The sequence below is a fragment of the Ipomoea triloba genome, chromosome 1, assembly GCF_003576645.1.
Source record: "Ipomoea triloba cultivar NCNSP0323 chromosome 1, ASM357664v1".
In the NCBI taxonomy this organism is placed as follows: Eukaryota; Viridiplantae; Streptophyta; class Magnoliopsida; order Solanales; family Convolvulaceae; genus Ipomoea; species Ipomoea triloba.
Window position 1 is genome coordinate 32,409,622 of NC_044916.1, and position 27,794 is coordinate 32,437,415.

Genomic DNA, 27,794 nt, shown 5'->3' on the forward strand with positions numbered 1-27,794 from the left:
AAGAAAATGAGGTTAAAATTATAAAATCATTTAAAGTGCCAACAACATTCAAGAGTTATACAGTTATACCATGGACCAGGATCCGTGTTCATTTACATATTAAATGTTCATAATTTATATTGTAAACATTCAATATAAAAATTGTAAACTTTTAGTATATAAATTGTGTATTTTGAACTCAGTTCACATTGCAATGTGAATTCAGATCCACGTAATAATTTGCCAGGTATCAATACTGCGAGCAGATAATTGGGCCGGCATGAATTTATCCCAACGAAAGTCATAAATCCTGAAAATCTGGAACCGCATTTTACATTGTTAATATTGCAGAGGAATAGAGAACAAATTTTAGATTTGCCTGCTGTGAGTATGGGAACAAAACTTCTAGTCTAGGAAAAGAGATGGCAAACACAGCATTTGTAAGTGTACAGGTGACTGATTGACTGATTGAAACCCCTAAAAACATTGTGGAGGATGAAAGAGGGTATGCCGCATCCACTGTTGCAGAACAAGCTAAAATTGTTCCTGCTGAATTAGAAGCATCAGCTTTTCATACTCCCAAAGAATCTGGATAGTGGCAGCGGCCCCTCGCCCTCTTCATTGTCACTGTGCTTCGATCTTGATCTGTGTTTCTGGCCCTCTTCATTGTCACTGTGCTTCGATCTTGATCTGTGTTTCTTTTCTTTCTTCTTTCGTTTAGACTTTGATCTGCTTTTCCTTGATTCTCTATCTTCCTCGTCGCTACTTGAAGATTCTGATGATGAACTTGAAGAACTGTAGTCGGATGATCTCCTAGATCTCTGAATTAGGAATAACTGTCAGAAAGATTTGCGTTCTTCCAAAACATTCAAATTATAAAAAGAAACCAAAAGATTTGAGAATCCTTAACCGTCATGATTCTTATAAAGAAGAGACCGAATTAAAAATTAACCACCATTAATATACTCCATAACAATTTTAAAGAGCAAGCAAAGATTTATCATGGGAAGAAACCTAAGATTATAAAGCCAATAAAACATAATACTATATGAACATTTAATTCCACTAAAAAGGAGCACTATTTATCAGCGCCAAGGAAACAGAAAGATTATTGTCATAATCATTCCCAACAACCAAAAAGAATAACAAAGTGATCACTGGATAACCAAGTTGACAGACATTATTCAGGAATTATTGAGTTGTGGCAATTAAGAATAAATAAGGTGCTACCACAAAATATAGAGCCATAAGAAGTTTTGTTTATTTTGCACATAAAACTTAGGTGGGAGGTTACCCCTCATTCCACAGCCAAGGGATGTCACTGGCAACAGAGGACTACTAGTGGAAGTGGGAAAAAACCAAGCTCTATTTCAAGTAAAATGTTCACAGCTTACTAATTGGCCCTGGACCCATAAGAAGGCAAGGACATCATAAGATTCTCAATTACAGCCTTTACAAGACCTTTACATAAGTACCCACAATTTGACTCTAAAAGCTCAAAAGCTTCCCAAAATTTGACGATTTGTGTCAATCTGATTACAGGGAAATGAAGCATCATAAACACATGATACACCGGGTTTAATTATTATCAAGCTTATTAACGTCACAAAAATAAGACCAGCAAGAAGATAAAAGAAAAAGAACTAGTGACCTATCTCTAACCCAAAGGTGCATATTCTAAAGGTTGATACATGAATTTTACAAGCATGCAGCATCAGCTATTTTTAGTGCAAAATTGGAAATTTTTATATGATCTTGAGAACAACATTGCTATGACTTGGCATTGTTTGTCCCTTGTGCATTCAGTCTTACTCATATTACAAAGTAATATTTTCATATTATTGATATTTCAGCTGAAATACTGGTTAGTCATAAATTTACTATTTTAGTAACCCAAGATTTTGTAACCTGCCCTATCACAGTGCACACCTATACTCATATGTAACAGGAGGGCAGAGAAAAATTAATAACCAGAAAAAGGCAGGGTAAGGCAAAATATGAACCAATCCCAAGGGTACATACATCTGTAGTTTAGGAACTGATAGGCCCGAGGTTATTTATCTGAAACCAGGGTCCCTGGAAATGCCTACAACTTTATTAAAAGAAACTGGTTCTAGACGTAGGCCGAACATCTTACTCTGTATTTACTTGGAATTAGAACCTCATTAAAGTCCTTACACTCAAAAATGTGAGAACAAGCAAATAAATAAAATGATAGTCACCTTTCTCTTCTTGCTTCGATGTTTCTTTGAGTCTTTGTCTTTCTTATCTGCAACACATTTATTATCAAAAAGCACTTGATTATGACACTAGAGATTATAAAAAAGAACAATTCCAGTAACCAATATATGAATAACTACCCTTTTTGTGACTATGTTTACTGCTTGAGTGGTTTCTTCCTTTAGCAAGCTTGATAGCCCTTTCAGCATCCAGCTGAGCCCTATATTCCCTCATCATCTTATCTTTATCAGCTTCTATCTCTCCCTTCTTGATTTCTTCTTCCTAGCAGTTCGCATCATAAGAATCCGGGAAAAAATGCACTTATATAGAAAACATTACCAAAACCAGGAATAAGGCACACCTACACCACATTCATAGATAATATCTGAGTAAACAAAAAAGTGAATAAATCATTAGGCGCCCACTTTACAGTATACCAAAGTCATTACTTTATCAATAAATGCAAAAATATACGGAGTATCTAATAAAATTATTTACATGCACTAAGCAAAGTTTACAACTTCAATAAGTATGAATTATTTTTTATTTGATTCTTGCCACACAAATTAACATAAAGATTAGCTGCTAACTAATTGTTGGTAAACTTATTTATAGTTCATGTATTGCACTTCAATAGATTCACTAGCATACTACGAACATTTGCTCATAGCCTTAATATAAACCTCGTCTCTGTAAGACAATATCTCTGTCAAAATATCTCCACACCAAATTAACCAAGTTAGACCTTAAATGTTTATAGCAAGGGAGAATTGATTGAAACAAACAATCTAGTACTATGTTTATCTTTTCAAATAAAAATAAATTTATTTGTTGAAGGGAAGACTAAGACCTCATATTAACATTTATTTGTAAAGATGACTGCAAAGGTAGTCTATCACAGAGAAAAGTGGCAAGATGAAATAGATTGCTTACAACAAGAAAATGTATCTAAGTTTAATCAAATACTTTCTAATAAGCCAAAAATTCTAACAATATGAATAAAAAGGTATGCCAAGGAAACTATCGTTAGAGTTTATCAATATAACTAAAATCAACAAAAACAGGCAAGCATAACACTTTTTTAACTAAACATTCACAGCAAAACATAACTAAATTTTGGAGTATAAAAAAGGGCATCACTATGGCGTTTGGCATGTTTGTGTACAGCCTTTTGGTAATTTTTATTGAAACAGTCTACAAGGTGCTCTATGCACACTTTAAGTTATTAATTATCATTCCAGACCCTAGTGGTACTCAGCAAACCAATGAGCTGGGTATCAACTTTGAATCATGGTTTTTAATGCTATGACATTAATCATGTTGTTATTAAACATATTGTTGATAAGCTTTGGGTATGGGCTTGAAGGTCTATAGTAGTATAGTCTATTAAAAAAAACTACTAAAGAAGAGTAGCAACCAAATTAACACTTGGTATTTATTTTTGGAGTCACACTTGTGTTAGACGGGTCGAATATAGAATAGTTGCTTGTTACTTATGATAGAAATCATAATACTTATTACAGAAAATTTAATACCAATTTGAAATAAATATTGTATTGATATGTGAAATTGTGATACTATCTAGGGTAAAATGATTGTTACTAATGATAAATATTATAATACTTACAATTGAAATTGTGACACTTGCACACCCAATTGTCTACAACTCAACCTGTCTCACGGACAAGGATCCGTGATGGTCTCACACAAGTTTTTGCCTTATTTTTTAAGTTTGTAACTAAATACTAACAACATCAAGACAAGATGTAAAGGAAGAGCACTAACTTCAACACTCCACTCCCGACACTAACAGTACAATGGAAATGAGAAAGAAGCAACAAATGTCACAAAGGTGCACATTTTTAGTTCATATAAAAGAATTAACTTGTTTGATGGATTCATGTTCTAAAGAACATTTAAGATATTTATGTGCAAAATTTTGAGAAAGCTTCACTCTCTTGCTGTGAGAAATGTCAAATTAATGTGCATTTTATTTGAAGCATCACATAACTACACTGAAAAGATATACAAGGGCATGTACTCTCCTAGCCAAGAGCAGCACAAATTTCAAAATGCATCCAGAACTTCAAAACAAAGAAAACATAGACACATAGTTGGTATTTAGTGAATTATTGCAGAAGCAACATTAATTAGAATAACCAAACAAGCAGTTTGGATTAGAATTTAGAAGATTAAGGGTGTGTTTGGGAGAACTGTTAGAGCAGTGGTGGCAAGATTGGTCTGGTCCACTGCTCCCACCGGACCCTACCCCTCTAGTTGAAAATCCTAGAAAATAGTGCAGTTAGGGTGGTGGACTACACCAAGTCACCAACTGCTCCCCCAAAAGCAGCCTAAATTTCAATCATAACTAAAATTTGCAGTCACGACATAAAAAGGACCATTGTTAAGAACAGTCAAAGCTCTGGAACAGCCAAATGAGAAAAACTCAAACCTGTTGTCATTTACAAGAATATTGACTACTTACCCATGAACTTCATGCAGAATTCACTTTATTTAAGGAGTTAAAATTCCACATAATTACGAGTAAACTAACAAGTTACCTTTTGCTTCCTTTTGAATTCTTCCCAAGTAATGGTGTGAGAAGTTTTGAGACTGGCCAGACGAGCAGCATGCCACTCTGGTGTATGAAAAGAACCATCCACCTGCGACTGGCCTCATCAGACGGAGCACAGGAAAGGAAGATCTCGAGTATGGCAGTGAAAATTTTCTAAACTTGCCTCATTTGCAAAGGCGTATGCAAATAACATGATAGATATAATCTTTTAGAGTCCATACAGAAAGCTAACATCAATCAGATTTCTACTTTAAACCCCCAATAATTTTAAGGCCACTTCATGTCTTCAAATACTGAATTGCTTTTTTTTTCAGGTAAGTACTAAAAATGGACATTGTTATGTGATTGCATAACAATTTCAGTAAGTAGTTTTGCCTGCAACAAGCGTCTCAACTCTCAAAGCAGGCTTTTATCATCAAGAGATTTGCACTTCAGCACAATTTTATTTCAAAAAATAGCCAAAATATAATGAATTAAATTTTTAAAACAAGCAAAATTCTTAAATTGAAAAAAAGAATGCAGAAAATAGTATGAAAGGGTACGAACCATGCCATCTTCGATCTCTTCAGGAGCGGCCGAGCTCGAGCCCAACCGCGCTCTCTGCATCGCTTTGTAAGCTTGATTTTTCCCCATTTTTTCTTTTTTTCTTTGAAATTATTTCTGTGAAAATTTTGGGGATTTTATAGGTTTGTGATTTGGGAGTGTTGATGAAAGGAATGGGGTTCTGGAGTTGTGGACTTGTGGTATTGGAGGCCTGGAGCTGACCCGGAAGGGGGAGTGGGATGTATTTCTGAAAATCCGGAAATTGGAGAGTATATGGTAAAATGCGTTATACATTTTCTGACCCCGATCTTTTATTATATTGCTAATTCTACCCCCTAACTTTTTATTGAACCACAATAATTTTGTTATTCAATTATTCTTCATTTATGAAACAATGAAAAGGTGTGTTGGATCGGAATATGTGAATTTAACTCGTAATCAAATACTTGATAATTGATACAGAGTATAAATTTTGATATAAAATAAAATACTCCGTAACATAACAATTTGGTAGCATATTGGAAGAGATCTAAATTGCAATTAAATTTGGACTAAAGTGTCATCTAGCACCATGAACTATATCCAATTATTCATGCCGCACTCTTAACTTTCATATCGTATATATCGAGCCGCAAACCAAAATAAAAAATTCACCTTTGAACTTTTAGCAGGTTTCCAGGTCTTCCTGCTGACATGGCGCAGGTTTTCAAATGATGTGGCATTTATGTTAACCTTATGTTGTCCATGTAAGCATTTACGTATTAAAAATATTTTTTTAAAACAAAAAACAAAAAATACAAACAAAAAAATTAGCATTTCTATAAATTTGGAAAACTGAAAATATACTAAACAATAAATTAGCCAAAAAATATAAATTCTGAAAAAAAAAATATTGAAACATTGGAATTGCAAAATTGAAAAGTATACATTATGAAAATAAAGAGAATAAAATTCTAGTTATTTTAATATAATAATTTTATTATTTTTTAAATTTTAAATATGTAAACGCTTACATGGACAACATAAGGTTAAGAGAAATGTCACATCAGACGCCATGTCAGCAAGAAGACCTGGAAACCTGCTAAAAGTTCTAGGTGAATTTTTTATTTTGGTTTGAGGGTCGATATATACGATATGAAAGTTTAGGGTGCGGCATGAATAATTGGATATAGTTCATGGTGCTAGAGGACACTTTAGCCTTAAATTTGTAATAATTTGTATATATATAATCATTGAATCATGATAAAAAGTTATGAAAATTTGTATGTGGAATTGGGCCACCTGGGCTTTTGTTCATTTATTTCTATTTTGTAGGCATATAGGAAAGTCACAATGCAACATATTAAGTTGGGCCTTTAACCCTTTCATGTGATCCATTTAAGCTTGCTCTCATTTTCTCTCGGTTTTTACTATTGACTTCTCACTCAACTAAATTCGCAAAGGAAATACTCTACTCCTACAAAAAAAAAAAAAAGAGCTTAAATATCACCGGAAGTAATACTACATACTACATAGACTTTTAAAAATAGAAATACCTTATGACATGTTGCACTGTAATTAGTTAAATATTCAATCAAATGAAATTATAATTTAATAATGTCCAGATTTTTATTTTTCCCTTTTAGAGTAGTTCTATCATTTTATTTTATCACTAAAGCATTTATCAATTGATCCTTTAGACATTCAAACTGTCATTAAAATAGATTGTGTAATGTTATCGTTGGTGTTGATAAATTTATGGTATCACTAGTAAAATATAAACCTTAACTTTGCTAAATATTTGAGACCACATAAAATTTATACTTTTTGTTAAAGTAATATTGTATTTGTACATATAGCAATGAGGAATATGGATCGGATATTTTTGGACACTTGACCCTCCTAGATCCTAATAGGACAGACAAATATTTTCCCTTGGGGTTCATGTAGCAATGGAGTAACTATACCTATTACTTGGTACTAGATACCTATTTATATGATTTTATATATATACTAGTTTTGTTGTACGGAGTATTAATTTTATGGACTTGTTATAAAAATTCATTGTTGGCTTTAATTTGGTAATGAAGAATTAGTAGTGGGGAAGTGAACAAGGAAGGTAACACCCACCCGTGAATTACGCAGCGGCAAGAAAAACAAGAGAAGAGCGGTGGGAAAACGACAGCGCTACCCTGCAGCTTCTATTTCTAGGGAGACGTGCCGCCTCTCATCTGTACATTTTCTTCAACACACAATTCATTTTGTTACTGTGCAGCATGAGATGAGATGAGAGGAGGAGGAGAGTATCCAATAAACTTTAGGTCCATCTATTCACATTTCACTATTTCGCCATCTATCTCACTGCACCACTTCAATTATTAGTATGTATAAATAATACATCCTGACTCATTTTAAACTTACGTGCCAATATTACATGCAACTGTAAATTGTTTATAACTAATGATAAATTAATATGTTAAAAAGTATATTTAATTTAGCGTCGGAGAAATTCTAATATTATAACTCCAAATGTAGAATTGGCCACCACATAATTTCCGGATTAGGAAATAATGCATTATCACAATTTCCTATGCCAAGATTGGTGTCTTCCGCTCTAAAACACAGACTCACGTGTTTAAGGTTTTGTATGGTTGCAAGAACATTGAGGAATAAAACCACAAAGATTCCTCTGCTATATGCATCAGAACTACTACATAAACGTCTGCACCCTGCATTATATATAGGTATCCAACTTCATTCTTAAGCAATCTTATCAATAAATATTAAATTATACGGAGTATATGAAATAGAATTTACTCTTAACATAAAGTCAGACCGACATGCGGGCAGTCGTGCAATATTCTACTTTCCAAGTTTATATAGTTTATTGGCTCATTCTTACACCTTACTTCTTTAATTATATATATATTGTTATTTGGTGACACTTTAAATATTAATCTATCATTTCGTCAATAATTTAAATACTCAATTATATAAATTGATCGTTGAGTTTTACTGTTTTAGATTCAAAAGATGTTAGGATTTAGTATTCGGTGTTTGAAATTAATTAATCAGATCAAAATGTTATTGTCAACAAAGTACTTTTTTAATTGTGCGAGTTAATGGTTACAAATTTAACAAATGTGGGGTGAGGATACAAATTAGCATGGGTAATATATAGTGCAAATGACTTAGATTGCTTGCTTATTTAGCCCTAAAGTCCCCAACAAGTAAAATTCGTGCAATTAATTTAATCAATGTTCTTATTATCATGTCTATTTTATACTTGTTTTTGTTTTTTAATCAAACTTATAAAAGAAAAATGAAAAAGTAGAAATTGAATTGTAATGGGAACAAAGGGAATGCAAGATTGGCGTAGATTGAATATTCAATCATTCAAAGTCGCCTTTTTCGTATATTATACCTCTTTCTTATAATCTGGCTATAGCTTTTCATGGTTTTAAAAGCAGATTCCACCCTGAAAACCCCCAATGTCAATCACACTTCAAAACCAAACAAAACACAACGTTGTAAAATATACTACTCCCTATGTATTATTATTTGTAGGAAAAAGATAAGCGCAAAAAAAAAAAAAGAAAAAAAAAGGAGGGGAAATATGAATAGATGAGCTGGATAGCAGCAAGATATGTGTACTATTGAGTATTATTGACTAAGCACACCATGCTTCATGTGATTTTAACGAGACAATTAAAATGAAAGATTAAAAATTAAAATCATACAAATTAAATACCATTAGCTAATGATCTTGTAGTTTAATGGTACAAAATTATTCTTTTAAATGGAATGAGAGGTTATGAATTCGAACCCTAGTGAGGGTGATATAGCACTAAAAAAATACTATTAAAAAATGTGATCGAATTTTATGATAAGTTATGATGAATTTAATTAGTATACAAAATATTAAAAACAAAAAACAAAACAAAATTTGTTGGCTGAACATTTACCAGACCCAAAATTCAAATAGTTAGGTGTATAAAAGAAAGAACAAAAAGGGGAAAACGGGTCAAAGTGGATACCAAACATTCCAAAATGCGCGCCAAAAGTATTTGCATGTCAGGTCCCAGGAATTAAGGGGAAATGTTATTATCAAACAAGATTTAGTGGGCAACAGTCATTGATTAATCATTACATTTATTCATCTTAATACGTAGTAATATATTTTTAAAAAAATCGAATCATTTAAATTCTGAAAGAATTTTACAATATCAATTATTTAAAATGTTGACAATTAAATAAAGTAATCATTAAAGACTTTATGATTAACCATGAAGTGACTCTCACAAATGACCCGAGTCAAGTTTCAATAGATTGAAAAAGTATATATATATGAACAGATACTATTTACTAGCTAGATTTCAATGAGATTTCGGCAACAAAGTTATGATGCGGACTCGCGCGTGCAGGGCTGTGAGATTAAAGCTCAATTATTGGATGGGGTAAAGGAAGCAAACAGTGAAGAAATGTATGATTGGAGTTTGGAGTTGTAAAAAATGTCTTCCTAAATTGCACACATACTGTGAGTTTGTGTCGTCTTTCATTTTGAAAAGTTTCACATTCCATTTTAACACAAACATATACTCCCTAACACATGAGATATTTGTGGCAATCAATGTTCTCCTTTTCTCATGTATACTTCATTTGGTGGGTTGGTCATTTTATAAGTGTTCCTTTTGAATGACATAAATAACTTTAGATTTATTTTCAATATGTTTTACCAAATTTGGAGTGTGAAAAATATGATTAATTATTCATTAAAAATAACATTAAACTATTAAAATGAATGTTTTTTTTTTTTGAAAACATTAAAATGAATGTTTTAGTAAGTGTTTTTAGACCGTTTATGAATTGGGTGATCTCAGCTCATGTTCTATCATTAGATGGGATCACATGAATTTTGTATACATAGATGATTTTTGTTGTATAGTTAGCTCTTTGTCTTTTTATTATGTTGATTCTTTTTTGTATATAAATTTTTAATGAAAATTTTCTTATTATTATTACTGTTATTATTATTTTGTAACAGACTAACAGGCTAAGCATATAATGCTTACATCTTTTTTTAATAGAGACTCCACTCCATATTTTAAAAAACATGAGCGACCAATTCAAAATTATCATGATTTAAAAATTTATTAATCAACACAACCTTTCTTGTAGATACATTTGAGTATTTGACCATATAAAATGCCCATCGTGGCCTGAACGAGTGTTGTTATTGTTTTTATTTTAACTAGTATTTTTCACCCGTGCGACGCATGGAATAGATTTGTTGTAATATATTAAGAATATTTGGATTGATATATAATTATATAAATTATAACATCAAATATTATATAGTACAATTGAAGATATGTGATAGGGATAATTTCCCGATCTTTCCTTCCCGGTTTACCGACCTGCACTACATTACGAACATGTTCTCTTGGTTGTATGCCTGACCCGACCTCCCGGTCTACTTAGGCCAAAGATACGGCGGTGGGACCCGAAATCAGCCCCTCATTCCACTGAGCAACCCCGCCTATTAGGGACTCGCATCTGGCTCTCGTATGTTGAGTCGCCGAGTAGACTGGTGCGTGCTTGACACGCGTAACGCATGCCGGCGGCCCGAGGCCCTTCCCGAGGTAGTCTATAAAAGGCGCATTTATTGCTTAAGGGAGGACTTTTGGCTGTTTTATCTTCTGAATAGTCAAAGAGACCGGAAATCTCTGACCCACTGTCACGTATACCAGTTTTGTATAGGGTATTTTTGCTTGTACCCACTTCAGTATAAATACAGAGTATTATAATCGTACATCCGTATTTTACTATATCAATATGTTTTGGATCGATTATGTTTTCTGATGTTATCCTTGTTTGAAGTCCAGCAAATAAATTAATAGTATAGGAGTATTTTGGACAGGAAATTAAAGTTGAGGATATTGTTTTTAGTAATAGTATATATTTTTGAAGTCATCTTTTGCCTAATCTAATCTATCCTATGTATTTTGTTTGTTAAATATCACTCACCCCTATAATTATTATATTTTTGAATACTTAGATTGAATGGGAAAAGAAAATGACAAAAGTATCTATGATTATGATTATTGTAAAATGTAGTATTTTAGTTTTTGTATTACTTATTATCTTTTAATTCTTAGTAATTATATTCATTCTTACTAAACAATGTAATTTGAATTCACACTTTATCCAATCTTATTATTTTCTCACCAAATTACAATTATTTTCCTCGTTAATTCTCTCATCTTAAGTAAATGTCTTGTAAATGTTGACAAGAATTCAGAATGTTGATAGAAAGTGAATTTTATTTCTCACAAAATGTTGGGATAAATTTCAAGAAATTAGCAACCCAGGGACCAGGGTGTCAATTTGATACTCTAATAAACAAATGGAGTAATGTACTGAACTGAACGTACTGTGTAAGAGGTTGACCAACACACAACATAGAAAGGCGCGTGGATAGAAGTTGGTCAAAAATGTAAAGAACAAAATTCACACGAAAGCCCACAAAAATGTCATGCCTTTTACACCTCTGGAGAGAATTACTGTGAAGGAGTGCAAATTATATCACGAGGGTCTATAAATTATCATGAACCTAAGTAGTCCGTTTGTATTTATTTTTAAAATTTTTAAAATTAATTTGATCCTTATCCTAAAATTTATTGAAAAAAACTACATTTAATATCATAATTAAATATTAAAAACATTCATTAAAAGTAGTTTAATGGTTAATTAATAAATAATTTATACACCAAATTAGTGATGGTAATGGTTCCATCGGTTACACTACTTAAATTTATTCTTTGACCAAAATTTGAACTCCAACCGAAGCTCCCCACTTTTGAAATGAAATTAATTGATATTGAATAGTTTCAATTAAACTTTGAATCTAAATGACCTGTTATTTATTTATTTATTTGAAAGGGAAATGACCCGCTTGTTTCTATCTTATGTTTCAAATAAAAAATTACTCACTATTTTGAGTAGCTACTCAATGTTGAAAAAAATGACACTTCTTGCTTAATAAAATGGAAAACAATACCACTTTAACATATTATTATTTTTCTGATTTCACAAATAAAGTTGGGATATTTTGAACTTTGTTAACAAACCCTTTGGCATGGGTTGGCTCTTGATACCAAATTGAAACATGTGCTCCATCTTAACTAAAAGTTTTTTGGATTGTACATTTATATTTATATATATATATATATACTTAATAAATTACTTCTGTCATATGATTTTTAATATAAATGTCTATATTAAAATTTTGTGTGCGGGGTCATAAAAATTAGAGCAAAAAATAAAAATATATAAAATATTTTCCTTCACTGCCTGGACCTAATCCCAATCGATCCAAATCTCATAGCGAATGGTCAATGTCTGTTTTGCATGTCAGAAGATTTTAAATGCACCATATCAATATCACTCTCTTTTCTACACATATTCTACCCTTCAATCATCACGCTACTGTTACTCTATGCTATGCTACACCCACAGTACTACTCTTTTCACAATTTCTTTTACCCCCCACCCCCCTTTTGATGACCTGCTTTTTCTTCATTTCTTTTAATGGTGGCTGTGAAAGGGAATTAGTAAAAGCTTTTATTTATTTTTAAAATTTTTATGGTGGGGTGTTTATTTTGTTTTTTCTTGAATGAATACCTCAGCTCCCTCTCTTCCTCCCTCCTCTCTGTGCTTTCCTTTTCTCCATGGCCACCGGAGTCTAAAGCTCCACCTACCCTTCAATGGTGAACTTGAGTTGCCATTAATGAATGTAGCTACCTTCATCTCTCTCTCTATAGTTTCTGAAACTTTTAATAAAGAGCATATTTTTGCTCATTGATTGCTACTTCACTTCAAACTTCAAACTTCAAACCACGTTTTTTTTCCTCAAGAATCACTATGGGTTCTGTAGTAGTAATGTCGGTGGTATTTATGAGTATTTTAATGGTAGTGTACTCCCTCACTACTGTCGCCGGCGCCACCACTCACCGCCGGTTCCTCCACCAGCCTCTCTACCCACTTAGTACTCCTCTCACTCCGACGCCGCCGCCGGACCCCACTCCTACTAGTATCTCTCAGCCTCCCACGGCGGCTCCGCTGCCGCAGCCTCACCCGCAGCTTCAACCGAAGTATCCGTTTTCGGCGCAGTCGCCTCCGAGTTCTACGCCGTCGTCTCAGAACCCGTTTTTCCCGTATTACTCCTCCCCTCCGCCGCCGCCGTCTCTGCCGGCTTCAACGGGGCTTCCTACGTTTCCGGCCAACATTTCTTCTCTCATTCTCCCGCAGTCTTCATCTGGGAACTCTAGCAGACCTATTTCCCGGAAACTCATCGCGGTTATAGTCGCCGTTTCTCTGGTTTTTGCTGCGCTTCTTACTTTACTGGCGGCTTTTCTCCTCCACCACCGTGACCACGAGAAAACCGGCCGGCAGCAAAGAACGGACAGCCTCCGCCTTGTGCCGCCCAATGCGACTCCCTCCGACGCGGATATCAGCGCCGCCAAGAAGAAGTCACCGCCTCCGCCTCCGCCGTTGTTGCCGCCTCGCTACCAAGCCACCGCCTCCTCCACTAGCTCTGAGTTTCTTTACCTCGGCACACTAGTGAGCTCTCGAGAAGTGAACGAAGACTCTTCTCAAACAGCTCCCACCAACGCCGCTCCGGTGAACTACCAACGTCTCGGCTCGCCGGAGCTCCGCCCTCTCCCGCCGCTGCCACGGCCGCACTTCCGACGGAACCGTAGAAGCGCGGTTGCTGAGTCAGCTGACGTGGGGTCCACTGAAGAAGATGACGAGGAAGAATTCTTTTCTCCTAAAGGATCCACGGGAGGGAGAAATAGCCCTAATCTTACTTCCTCCAACTCCCGGCGAGCCGCCGATGCGCCGGTTCAAGTTCAGAGTAACTTTCCGTTTTCAAATTCAAATTCTCCCACGGCTTCTTTGTCGGCCAGTCCTTCTATTGAGTTGAATTTAAGCCCTAGAAGCTTGAGGTCTAAATCACCCGATTCCTTAGTAAACTTCCCGGCCCCACCTCGGTTCATTCAACCTCCGCCTCCATTACACCGGGAGATAAGGACAGTATCTGTGGCTTCTCCTTCCTCCGGCGATACTCATAATTCCCCGTACCGACCTTCGGATTTCTCGGCGCAGATTTCGGAATCCCCTGTGAGTCAACTACCTGATTCTGGGAGGTATGGTTCACTCAAAGCGCCGCCTCCGCCTCCACCTCCTCCTCCGGCTAGGTTTTGGGAACCTCCGGTGACGGAGGATGTGGGCCCACCTGTGCTCGTACCACCATCCAGGCCAGTGGTGAGCCAGAATGTGGCAGAGGTTACGCATAGTTCTGAGGCAGTGGAGAAGAGAAATGAAGAAACTATGAAGCCTAAGCTCAAGCCTTTGCATTGGGATAAAGTCAGAGCCAGCTCTGATAGAGTAATGGTTTGGGACCAGCTGAAATCTAGCTCTTTCCAGTAAGAAAATAGCTTAATCTTGTTGAGAATTAAATTCTGGCACTTGATCTTTTATGGATTTTGAAGAATGCTGTTTTGTTTGCAGGTTAAATGAGGAAATGATTGAAACATTATTTATGGTAAATTCAAACTCTGACACAAAAGATGGTGTAAAACGGCCATTGATGCCATTGTTGAATCAGGAAAACAGAGTGCTTGATCCAAAGAAGTCTCAGAACATTGCGATATTACTGAGGGCACTTAATGTTACAGTAGAGGAAGTTTGTGAAGCACTTGTTGAAGGTAAAGCTGCTGCCTTTGCGAAAATGTTTCAGGCTTTCAAGTCTTCGCCTTTTATATTTATAGTTCTGATTCTTGCTTGATATCTTCCGGCAATGATAAGTGTAAAGTTATTCATTATATTCTCTAGCTTCTTAGGAACTCCTAGAGGCTAATTCGTGGATAGTGGTATTGACTAATTCTTAAATGCCTTTAGATGTCACATAAACGATCCTTCTAGCTTGTCATTGTTCAAAGAGTTTGCCTATGGGAAAACTTTCTTTAGCTTTTCCTCTTACTGCTTCTCTTATGGTGTGTTCTAGATTGTGGCACTGTATTATTTAAGATATGGGGCTCATTTACGCGAGAAATATATTTATTGTCTTTTGGTTTTGCAATTGTAAACAGGAACTGCTGACAGTTTGGGAACGGAGCTACTTGAGAGTTTATTAAAGATGGCTCCTACTAAAGAAGAGGAACGTCAGCTGAAGGAATTCAAAGACGAATCGCCATTTAAACTATGCCCTGCTGAAAAATTTCTCAGGGCAGTGCTTGATATACCTTTTGCCTTCAGAAGGGTGGATGCTATGCTCTATATAGCCAACTTTGATTCGGAGGTTGAGTACCTTAAGAGATCATTTGAAACGCTTGAGGTATGTTGTATTCTCATGAGGGACATAGGCTTTTGGTCTTTGGACTAGATTTAAGAAAACTGATGCCCCCTAAAAACAATTGTGTTCTTTCTTATTAGTGTTTCTAATTTATTCATTATTACAGGCTGCGTGTGAAGAGTTGAGGAAAAGCAGAATGTTTCTGAAACTTCTTGAAGCTGTTCTCAAAACTGGGAACCGCATGAATGTAGGAACCATTCGTGGAGATGCCCGTGCATTCAAACTTGACACGCTTCTAAAGCTTGTAGATGTCAAGGGTACTGATGGGAAAACCACACTTCTACATTTCGTTGTGCAAGAGATCATAAGAGCAGAAGGCTCTCGTCTCTCTGGTTTCGAGGTAAAATTAGACGGGGGAATGATTCAGAAACCTGCCCTCCAAGAGGAGGTTGAATTCAGAAAGGTTGGCCTTCAAGTTGTTTCTGGACTAAGCGGGGAGCTTACCAATGTCAAGAAAGCTGCTAGCTTGGACTCAGAGGTTCTCAATAATGAAGTTGCAAAATTAGCCGATGGAGTTGCCAAGATTGCTGAAGTAGCGAGGTTGAACGAAGAAGTGGCACTCAAGGAGAACAACAGGAATTTTTCCGAGTCGATGAATGCCTTCCTAAAGAAGGCTAAAGTAGAAATCATGAGTATTCAATCCCAAGAAGACACAGCTCTCTCCATGGTGAAGGAGTTGACAGAATACTTCCATGGCGACTTGGCTAAAGAAGAAGCTCATCCCTTCCGCATTTTCTTGGTTGTTAGGGACTTCCTTTCCACCCTTGATCAGGTATGCAAAGATGTTGGCAAGATAAACGAACGAACCATAGTCAGCTCAGGCCGCCAATTCCCAATGCCAGTTAATGCAGCGCTCCCGCTGGTTTTCCCAGGATACCTCGAGAAACAGCATGATACATCCTCGTCTGACGATGAAAGCTCCTCCTCGACTGTGTAGTTAGGTGACTTTCTTGTTAGGGGCGGCTTTTCCCTCTGTATAGAACAGGGCAATGGGGATTTTCCTTTTGATGCCTGGATTCAATTTGGCCTTTTGGTTTTTACATGTTCTTGGAATCATAGTATGTAACATAAGTAGAAGGTAAACATGTTACTCCTATCAAACAGTATTGTGGTATTTGATCTCTATGGCCTGTGAGTTATAACTTGTAAATATTTCAGAAACAGCAGTTATAATCCAGTATCTCCTTGAAGATTGGCAGTCTCTTGTGGACTTGTGGTATAACTACATGCATAAATTCTCTCATATAAAAACAATTATTACACAACATTATACAACAACTGAAAACTTTGGTTAATGGAAAAGCCAGGTGGATTATTTGAAAGTGCGTTTTGGGTGAAGCATATCTTATGATTTTAGCCAACAAAAGATCTTAAGGAGATAAATCAAATTAAGTTGCTCATAACTTATCGGTTCAATCCAAGAAAACCAATATGTCATTCCAAAGAATAGTCAAACTTGAAACTTGTACTCCATAGTTATCAAATCAAATCTCTGAATAACTTGACTAGGAGTTATCCCAACATAATTGAAAACTGTATTTACAAAAACAGGCAATTAGAGACCAAAACGGCTAATTGCTTCACAATTAACTATGAAAAGTAAGCTATCCTGAGAACATTCACCCATATTTTACAAGACATTATTTCTTCTATTGATAGATTATACATTATAACCTTACAATATGGTCTGCAGAATATAGACCATATATTATTGATTGAAGCATCCTATGCATAAATGTATACTATTTGAGGTCATAAAAAAGCTGACCGCCGAGATGAGAAAGGGCCAAGTGCAATCTTTGCTGCCTGCACTTTGCTTACTAACACTCTCCATTTAACTTCCTCTTTCTTGCTATGCTGCACCACTTTCACCTTGAAATGCCTACAGTGGACACCAAAAATTCACAGAAACAATCATAATCCCCCCAATACACGTCTCTCCCCCGAAAATAAGAAAGCGCAATGAAAATTTGATTACGCTCACCTACAAAGAGGAACGCTGCAAACATCGGATTCATTGCACATCCGGGAATGAAGTTCAAGAAGCTGCCACATTCGCTTACACTGCACACATCCACCAGGAACTCTGGTTCTACATCCCGAGAAATGGCGGACCAAACTTTCAAGTCCCTTGCATGCTGGAAAATTACAAGCAACAGGGCCTCCTTTCAGCACTTTATCTCGAGGTCCAATTGTCCGACACCCATCCTTGCAAATATGAATCAGAGCTTCCATGGCCTCGTAGAGTTGCAAATAAACCTTTTTCTCTTCAATTTTCCTCTGCTGCTCTTGTTTCCTCTGAAACACAGGGTAATTGAATTTAAGGCGCCCATCTCCTGGCAATATATGATTATCTCACTAAAAAAAGTTTCAGTAGTTGAAACCACCAAAGATTAGCTATGTCAGACAAGGCCAAGAACTATCTATCTTACAGTATCTGCTTCCACAACATATTCTAAAAGCTCTTGCTCGAGTGCTGGATTTGAACGCCTCATTATTTTCCATCCCTCGGTTGATGATATGGTTTTGAAGTCCCTCACAATCATCTGAGTACACACAAACGAAAGTCGTGATGCATCGCACTTCCTTGCTAACTGAAGCACGTCTATCACGTTTTCCGAGTCGAGTAAACCCTGCTCTAAAATGTGTTCACACACCACCCTTTTAAGTGAAGGTACTGAGTAGGAATGCGATAAAACTAACAAATGGAGAGCAAACTTCTTCATCTCCCCTTCATCATAACTGCAATCCAATACAGAGCAATTTAATCTCAATCTCCTCATTCACAATACTTAAAACAACTAAATTATGAACACAATACTTTATAACTCAAAAGTTCCCCTCATTGGTTTCATTGCATTTTATTATAACAAATGTATTAATTAGCATTTTTACGCGCACAACTGATGAAATAGCTAAAAATGGCTGTTACGAAATCAACAGTTCTAGCATACCTGGAGGAATAAAGGAAGCGAATGAAGATGAAGACAGCATCATAAGGCATGCTCGGGATCTTTATATATCTGATGCCATTATTCACCTTAGATTGCTGCAGGAAATTCCCTAATACTGGTGAAGCAACACGCTGTGAACAAATGATAAAGAAGAAATGCCAAAAGTCAGGACTGTTTAAAAAAAACAAAATCTATTAGCTAAGCCAATTGGCAAAAAGAGTGTGCGAACACTCATCATGGATTTAATTAGTAGTACACGCAAGGAAAGCCACGATGATAAAGATGTATAAATTTAGTTAATAGTGATGGAAGATATGGAGAATTTCAAATTCCCTACTGACCAGAAGACCATAATGAGCTGGAATAATCGATCCATCCTCTGTCGTGATATGTACATCTGCTCCATATCCTTCCACGAAGAGTTCGTCCCAAATATCTTTTGCTTTCTTCAGGATGCAACAAGAATCAGCAAGCCCTCTATGAGCACTGTCTCTTAAGCATACTTTAGGAGGTGGTGTAGGAGGTTTTGGAACTTGACGCCTACAAGAAACAGGAGACTTGGGCTCCGCCTCGAGAAAAAGTAAAGTGCCTTCTGAATCAGTTCCCTCTATGCTTATGTTGAAAGTCCCATCAAAGGATTCAATGGCCGAGGATGGACATGAACTATCAGTGTCTGATGAAGCCATTAGATACTAAGTTGAAATGTAGTATCAAGAAAGAAATTTCACAAGAACCTAATAAATCCAAAAAAAAAAAAAACAAAACAGAAGTTGTAAGAGCTGCAAATACATCATTAAAATGCATAACCCCATAATATATGTACATAGAATATGCACATGATTTATACTTCCAACACTCTGAGTAAAAGCGACACATTATTCCTTAAGAAATGCTAATGAACAACAGGAAAGAAGACAAAAAATATATATAGTATCAACAAGCCATTTAATAATTAAATTCAAGTCAAGCAAGTCCTAGTAATTAGTAAACTAATTGGGATAATCAAGAATGCAACTTTGATGTTAAATGCTCCTTCCATGCTTTTAGAAACCTGAAATCCAACCAAACTGGATAGACCTTTGACCACTACACTAAAAATTAATTATTAAATTAAAGTAATGGGGTTATGTAGATGACCATAATAAAGACCATGAGTCATGACACTCAAAATATTTTCACAATGCAAAACACAAAAAAAGGGGCCATATTTAGTATCACAGACAACATACGCAAATCCTACGTTAAGCAAAACACATCACAGGTTACACACTACAGCGACGCATATCTTCGCCGATCACTCATCGGTAAAACCCCATCATCTGAAACTTAAACATTAGATAGTAATCAAGAATTACTACACTCCAAAATTACCCAATAAAGTAATAAATACACAAAATTCTTCCTTTTTAATCGAGAACTGTGAGTTGTGAATTTGTGATACTAAAACTGCGGGCAGTATGAATCTTGTAAAATAAAAACATAAACTAATGAAGCCAAGATTGAATTTTCCAAGCCCGCAGCCCATATCAGCAATCAAGGTAAAGTGAATTCCATCTTATTCACAAACCAGTCCATAATTAACATCGAATCATTCAACAGAACATTATCAGATAGTGAAGAAAAATGCATAAAATCGATACTTACTGGAATTAAAACTTGCCTACACAGATTGTATAGTTATGTTTTTTTGGGAGACGGCAAAAAGCGAACGAAGTGGATTGACGGATTGTGCAGAGAAGGAGCACGACACGAGGATTCTGAGGTGGGGCGGGGTGGGGATCTGTTTATGAATCTGTCTCGTACTATATTTATTTGTTTTGATGTAACAATTTACTTATTTTTTAAGGTACAATTATTCTCAAATTTTTATTTTTTAAAAATTTTTCTCCACCTCTCATTTTTTAAAAGAAAATTTAATTACATTTGATGACTAAATATTATCCTCGCACAAGATTTCATATTCGAAGGTTGTAAATAAAAGATTGATATGCACTAATAATAATTTGAGATGTTTTTACAATATTTCTCAACCTATTGAAGGTTGTCTAAATCAGATGCCACTAAACCACAAAGTCTTTTGACTAATATTAAATATGTAGGTATAATTATTTTGAGAATCAAGCGTAATATAATCAAATATACTATACATGATTATATATGATATTATATGAAAATTCATCATAATTATACTAAAATAAATATATACTAGTTAATAAATATAAATCAAAAGTTTAGATTGCATTTAAAATTTCATTTAGTAATGATAAATCGTTTGATTAAGTATTAAAATTTTAATCGTTTGATGTAAGTATTAAAATTACTCTGTATCATTTATCTCCACTAATTAAAGAAAAATAATTTTTACATTGAAAATTATAAGTATTTAAAAAAAATTCCAAATACTGGTGAGCAGATAAATATCAATCAGCATTTGATGATAATTAAGGACGGTTAATAATGGTTTCAAGATTTTTTTAAAAAATGTTCCTAATAATATTTTAATATGTTAAGATGGAATGAATCTTGAGATTTGAGAAAGGCTCTTCCAAATGTAATATGGTAAAATAGTTATTTTTCCCCGTTGAGTTATTATCATTACGTTTTAAAAAATACTAGTATTTTTTTTACAATGTTTATTGATTATTTGTAAATTATTTAATTATATTACGAGTTAATAAAAATTAATACAATAACCAATAAAAAACTAGAAAAAAAAGAAAAGCGGTGACAGGGCTAGTTGTCAGTTGTCTGCGTGTGGATGTGGTGGTGATATTCAGATTGAAATGATAACGACCGGGTCGTGGAACACGGGCGTTCAAGCAATCAGAAATTGCCACGTGGTGAGTAAGACGTTGAGTACAATTGGGGCGGCGGCATGAAACCAAACCAACTATGGGCTATGCCTGCATGGACGGTCACCGAAAGGCTGACCAATTATATATATGTAAGGGGGCAACTTATGCTACCGATTCGGTTCCATCCAATGTGGGTTCGGATCTATATTCACAATTTTAAAATTTTATATTTATAATTTTAGAATTATATATTCATAATTTTAGATCTCATTATACAAAATTACATTACTCAATATTAACAATTTTTGAATTCTATATTTATAATTTTGTTATATAGATTCAAAAAGTGTGTTATACTATTGAATATAGAGTTATGTAATTGTGAATATAGAACTTTGTAATTGTGAACATAGAGCTCTGTAATTGTGAATATAGGGTTATAAAATTGTGAAGATGAGGACGAATGTTTTAAGAAAGAACTAAGAATCAATCGTAATTGTCCACATATTCAGATTTAATGTATTAGATGTAATTTTAAAAAAAAAAAATGGTGACATTTTCGTAAATAATTTGAACTTTGGTGCAAGTAACATGTTTTAAAAGTGTAAGTAACTGGAGTAAGTGTGCAAGTAAAACCACTAAAAAGTGCAACCATTTTTACTTAATAATGCAAGCAATTTACAATTTTAACATTGGTCATCTAATGATAACGTCTTTCACATTGATGCACTTAATAACAACGTTTGGTGCAACTAATGATAACGTTAGGTGCACGTAATATTGATGTTTAATGTATATTATTTGTTGCACTTTTAATACATTTTACTTGCACATAAGGTTTGTTCCCATTACTAACCTGTGTACATGAAGTTTGTTCCCATATACATTATGCGGTGCACATGGTATAAAGTTACAAAAAGAAGTTGAATGCAACGGTTGAACTACCTTTGTGCACACATTGTACGTACTACTAATGCACATTGCAAACATGTCCTACTCGAGTCCTATGAGGTATTTCTCAAACAACCTAGTAGTTGACCGTATTCACATATGAAGATGTGTGTGTATTTTTCACGTGAGTGTTAAACATGCACACACAGACTGAAGCAAAATTAAGAAAATATATGTGCACATTTTAAACACGAAATTTGTGCACACTCACACCTATAATAGATGGATGATGCATAACTATTACGGATCGGAGTACTATTTTTAATATAATAAACATTGCCTAATCTCCCAATCCCTCTTCATTAGAAGCATTTATACACTAGGTTGTTATCCATTATGCAAGTCCTGCCCCTTTCAATTAAGTTTTTAGCAGTGGCTTTATAATCCACTTCAATAATCACTTTACGGGCTCCATATTTCCAAGCAAGTTCAAGGCCGTCAGCCACCCGGCCCAAAGCTCAGCGTCACCACTAGTTATTTTTTTCCCAAAAAAATAAAATAAAAATGCTCATGTTAATTAATAGGAAAAAATGTCAAATAAATCATTGAACTTCTTGCTTTTGTGCAATTGGGTCACTGAATGTAAAAAGTGTGCAATTGAACCATTAAACAAGTAAAATTTGTGCAATTAGAACATTTTTTTTTAAATTTTTTCGGTAAAATCCTATTATATTACTAACATGTATGTATTAAGGATTGCATTTTCTTCTATCATACTAGTTGAGAATCAATACTGAAATATTTTTAACTCAAATTAAATTAAAAAAAATCAAAAAATGTTCTAATTGCACATATTTTACTTGTTTGATGGTTGAATTGCACACTTTTTAAGTTAAATGACCCAATTGCACAAAAGCGATAAGTTCAGTGGTCTATTTGACACTTTTTCATAATAAATATAAGAAATAAGGGTCAAATAGGCAATCGAACTGCACATGATAATGCAATTAGGTCACTGACCCTAAAAACCCTACAATTAAGTTCCCAAACTAACCAATTTCATACAATTGATTAGTTTGGCAGAAGACGAAGAAACTCTTCGTCTCCATGGAGAAATTGCATGAAATTGATTAGTTTAGGGGCTCAATTGTAAGTTTTTTAAGTTCAATAACATAATTACATTATTATGTGTAGTGTGATGGCCTATTTGACCATTATTCCTAAATATAATGTACCCATCTGTTTCAAATCTTGAAGAGGAGCTAATCTTTGTCACAATATAAAGTAGAGTTAATACCCAATATAGTCATCGATTATAGTGATTTTACTCAATTTAGTCTTAAATGATTTTTTGTGCTTAATTTAGTCATCAACTTTATTTGATGGTTTTACACAGTTTAATCCTTTGTTAAAAATTTTGTTAGTTGGTTGTTATAAATAGGGCTTTAATGGTAATTTATCATCTTTATTCCACTTGGAATGATTCACTTTTTCCACTTATTAAGCTCAAAGCAGAAAAAGCGATTTTCATCCTCAAATCAATTTCAAGCCTAAATAAATAAATAAATAGTTGCAATATATTCTCTCCCGGCCCAGACCTCCTAAACAAAATCTTTTTTTTTTTTTTTTTACTTCATCTCTTTTAATTTTTGTCTTTTAATTTCTTTGATTTTATTATTGCTTCTAAAAATATTAATAGTTAAATGTCAATTAGGAAATACTTGTTATATAAAGATTATAAATTTCTTGATTTAAAAAGTAGTTAGATTGATGCTATGTTTGGCATAATAGCTTAAATATTTAGCACTTTAAAATTGAAAGGTTAAAAGCTAGTAGCTACTAACTTATTTTGAAACGCTATTTAATGTAACGTTTTAAAATAAATTATTATTTTAATATTTTTATCAAATAGAACATATAATTTATTTGTAATTTAAAATAAGTTATTATAAGTTCTAAAATACATTATACCGAATAAAGTTTTTTCTTTACCAAATATAAAGGTTCAGTAATATATATTGTGTGTTACTTTATTTTCTCTAGCTTACATCATCATATCAAAGAGCCGCCATTAAATTAATTAATCCAACCACATCAAATTAGATTAAATATTTTATTATAATTAATTTCTAACAACCAATAAGTGCAATTGATGCATGGTTGATCATCTTGAATTGTACGTGTTCATTGTTTATATGTTGGACCTATACTTTTTCTTATATTAAAATCTCAGTATGTTGTTATATGTAATTCAAGGTAATTATTGTTTTGAACTTAGAGTATGTATATGAGATATTCATGTTTCTTCCAACTTAACTAGATGCATGTTTTGGACTTGAGCCTAAAGCTTGGTAATACAACTACTTTAAATTTATGAAAGAGTGCTTGGTTACTCTTTAAGAACCTATTGGCACGAATAAGATTAGTCTTGATTTGTAGGGTTCTAATGTTCTCCCCTTTACTTTTTAATTTTAGGTCAAATAAAAATTTTGCAAAAAAATATAAAGATTTATGAATTGATTGGCCATTTATAAATATTGCAGTTCAAGTATAATATTTATGAGAAAGTCTACGATGCTAAAATGATATAATATTTATTGCTCATAGAACATATAAGACATTTTTGTAAATAACTATATACCATTTTATTTATAAAAAATGTCATAATCTCTTTTAATTTATAAAGTGAATACTGTCTTTTCAACATTGTAGAAAATTTCAAAACTTATATTTTAAGATATTGAAATGTAATGAATGCGTCATAGCTTATCAGAGGGACTCTTTGTCAATAGCCAATAGGATTATAGGAGTTTCACCATCCATGCAAAAAACAAATTAGTTACAATTCTTAATTAACCACACAAATGAATAAAATTAAATCAGATCGGTGACTTGAAAGTTACAGCAGCATTATTAATTACTTAGGCCATGTAAACACAAATGATCTTATAGTAATTAATTTAATCGTATAATTTGTAATCAAAAAGTCAAACCCTAGCTATACTATTTATATTTGCAGCGAATGAAAAGAAGTTAAGAAAACATATGGACATGGAGACGCCAGATGTTATAGCTGTTCCATTTCCATTTCAAGGTCACTTAAACCCTATGCTTCAGTTCTGTTCTTCTTTATCCGCCAGAGGCCTTAAAGTCACCTTGCTCCTCACACATGGCGTAGCAAAGTCCATGCAATTCCCCCTTTCCCACTGCAGGGTGGAGCTCATTTCCGATGGCACCGACGCGGGCGAGCCGCCGCGCACCTTCCAAGAATACCGCACTCGTCTGCAAGCCGCGGTTTCCGAGGGAGTCGCCGCCATTATTCAGAAGCATCAGAAGGCCAAAGTTCTGGTTCATGATTCAATCATGTCGTGGCTTTTAGAGGTGGGCAGAGCGGCTGGGTTGCGCGTCGCTTCTTTTTTTACCCAACCCGCTGCGGTTTGTGCCATCTATCACCACATGCTCTGTGGCACCGTCAAACAACACACTGCTTCTGATTCTACGCTGCGTTTGCCTTCGTTGCCGGCGATTATGGAGTTCGCGGATCTGCCTTCCTTCTCATACTTCGGAGATATTGCTGAAGAAGTTACAGATTTTACTATCAATCAGGCCTTCAACATGCCCAAAGCCGACTGCTTTCTGATCAACACATTTGACTCCCTAGAAGAGCAGGTAATTTTCCTTGGATTTTTTTTTTTTGTGTGGATACATTTGATTTGGATGAGATAATGATACTCCAAGGGCAAATTATATCATGTGGACCGTATTTTAAAATATTTTAATTATATTTCTCAGTTAACAAATTATGCATCTATAAATAACTAAACATACATAATATATTAACTGGATGTACATATATAATTATTATCTTCATGTACATAATATGATAATTGTAGTAGTTGTAATAAGTATTTATTAACTTCATGTACATAATATGTTAACTGCGAATACATGTGAACGGTATGCGCACATAATTTGAATGTCATTTAGACAATAGTACACAATTTAAATTATACTCTAGCCCATGACATAACAATTGTAATACATACAAGTCAAGTCTACATACTCTACATACTAAAAGGTGTTACATTCCAAAATCTAAAAAATTAACCCATACGCTAAAAAAAAAAAGACTGATCAAGTGCAGCAAAATAATTAAGCCATCTTAATGATATTATATACTAAGTATGTTTTAGGTAGTGAAGTGGATGGCGGAAAAATGGGCGGTGAAGACCATAGGACCTTTGGTCCCAACAATAGACAAGACATTGAAGGGCGGAAAACATGATAGAATTGACCTATTTGAGTTGGATAGTGAAAGCTACTTGAAATGGCTAGACATTAGAGAACCCAAGTCTGTGGTTTACGTATCATTTGGAAGTGTTGTGGTGATGTCAGAAGAGCAAATGGAGGAAATAGCATGGGGATTGGCTCAATCAAACAAATACTTCATATGGGTGGTTAGAGAATCTGAATTGGTTAAACTCCCTAAACATTGTAACTTCAAAACAACTGAGAAGGGTATCATTGTAAAATGGTGTCCTCAAATTGAAATTTTATCACACGAAGCAGTTGCGTGCTTTATGACTCATTGTGGATGGAATTCCACACTGGAAGCATTGTGTTTGGGTGTGCCGATAGTTGCTATGCCCAATATTGCAGATCAATCAACTAATGCCAAGCTGATTGAGGATGTTTGGAAGGTAGGTATTCGAGTTAAGGTGAATGAGAAGGGAATCATTACAAGACAAGAAATCCAAATTTGTATAAAGCAAGTGATGGAGGGAGAGAAAGCTAATGAGTTTCAAAGAAATGTAATAAAATGGAAAGGATTGGCAGAAGAAGCAACAAGTGAAGGTGGAAGTTCCGATGTGAATATCAAAGATTTCATCTTTCAAATGGCTTATGGCAAATAAAGGCAAAAGTTGTAATATGATATGGATATCTTTTTTTTTTTTTTTTTTTTAATTTTTTTTTTGGTGCTCTTCAAATATGTTAAAGAAAGTATAAATGGATATATACTACAATAATATGAATATATCTTAAAGAACCGTATATATACTAAATACCCTTAACTAAGCTAGTCAGCTCCTTATTAATTACATTTTGACGTGTAATATGTAAATTTATTATTAACTTAAAATGATGTCTGTCAGTTTAGATGATAAAATATTTTTCTTTTTTAATTAGGGAGTAACTAATAAAGGATTAAATGTTAATAATTGTACGTCAAAGACCTTGTGTCAAGCAGCATGTGTTCACGCTTTTTCAGATCCGTCATGACCATCTTTCTACACTTCGCACTATATAAAAAGAATTTGTCAAAAGAACTAGAGGAACAATTCGTCAAAGAAAACGAAAGGAAAACACACAAATAAAATTGCAGAGCTAGGGAAATTATAACAAAACACACACTACAAGAAAAATGCGCATAGACAACATTA

General features: G+C 34.3%; 4 protein-coding genes across 5 annotated transcripts; 2 read left to right on the forward strand and 2 right to left on the reverse strand.

Annotated features, from left to right (window-relative positions):
• Positions 1-262: 262 nt before the first annotated feature.
• On the reverse strand, positions 263-5,557 carry LOC116030325 (protein FAM133A-like). 2 transcript variants are annotated; one of them, XM_031272560.1, is made up of 6 exons: positions 5,321-5,557; positions 4,761-4,862; positions 2,340-2,481; positions 2,202-2,248; positions 670-800; positions 263-624 (listed from the first exon to the last, which is right to left on the reverse strand). In XM_031272560.1, exons 1-6 carry the CDS (start codon positions 5,405-5,407, stop codon positions 543-545), a joined length of 591 nt encoding a protein of 196 aa, XP_031128420.1. In that variant the 5' UTR covers positions 5,408-5,557; the 3' UTR covers positions 263-542. The 2 variants fall into 2 exon arrangements, with proteins under 2 accessions (XP_031128420.1, XP_031128413.1); XM_031272553.1 differs by having other exon boundaries at positions 263-800; positions 5,321-5,554.
• Positions 5,558-12,945: 7,388 nt separating this feature from the next.
• On the forward strand, positions 12,946-16,911 carry LOC116031209 (formin-like protein 1). Its single transcript, XM_031273488.1, has 4 exons — positions 12,946-14,784; positions 14,870-15,066; positions 15,451-15,695; positions 15,820-16,911. The coding sequence occupies exons 1-4, from the start codon at positions 13,220-13,222 to the stop codon at positions 16,648-16,650; spliced, it is 2,838 nt and encodes a 945-aa protein (XP_031129348.1). The 5' UTR covers positions 12,946-13,219; the 3' UTR covers positions 16,651-16,911.
• Positions 16,912-17,150: 239 nt separating this feature from the next.
• On the reverse strand, positions 17,151-20,434 carry LOC116015063 (BTB/POZ and TAZ domain-containing protein 3). Its single transcript, XM_031255066.1, has 6 exons — positions 20,312-20,434; positions 19,009-19,401; positions 18,668-18,798; positions 18,146-18,455; positions 17,698-18,011; positions 17,151-17,595 (listed from the first exon to the last, which is right to left on the reverse strand). Exons 2-6 carry the CDS (start codon positions 19,351-19,353, stop codon positions 17,466-17,468), a joined length of 1,230 nt encoding a protein of 409 aa, XP_031110926.1. The 5' UTR covers positions 19,354-19,401; positions 20,312-20,434; the 3' UTR covers positions 17,151-17,465.
• A 4,950-nt stretch (positions 20,435-25,384) lies between these two features.
• LOC116020806 (UDP glycosyltransferase 9-like) lies at positions 25,385-27,711 on the forward strand. The gene is made up of 2 exons (XM_031261345.1): positions 25,385-26,022; positions 26,547-27,711. The coding sequence occupies exons 1-2, from the start codon at positions 25,399-25,401 to the stop codon at positions 27,264-27,266; spliced, it is 1,344 nt and encodes a 447-aa protein (XP_031117205.1). The 5' UTR covers positions 25,385-25,398; the 3' UTR covers positions 27,267-27,711.
• Positions 27,712-27,794: the final 83 nt, after the last annotated feature.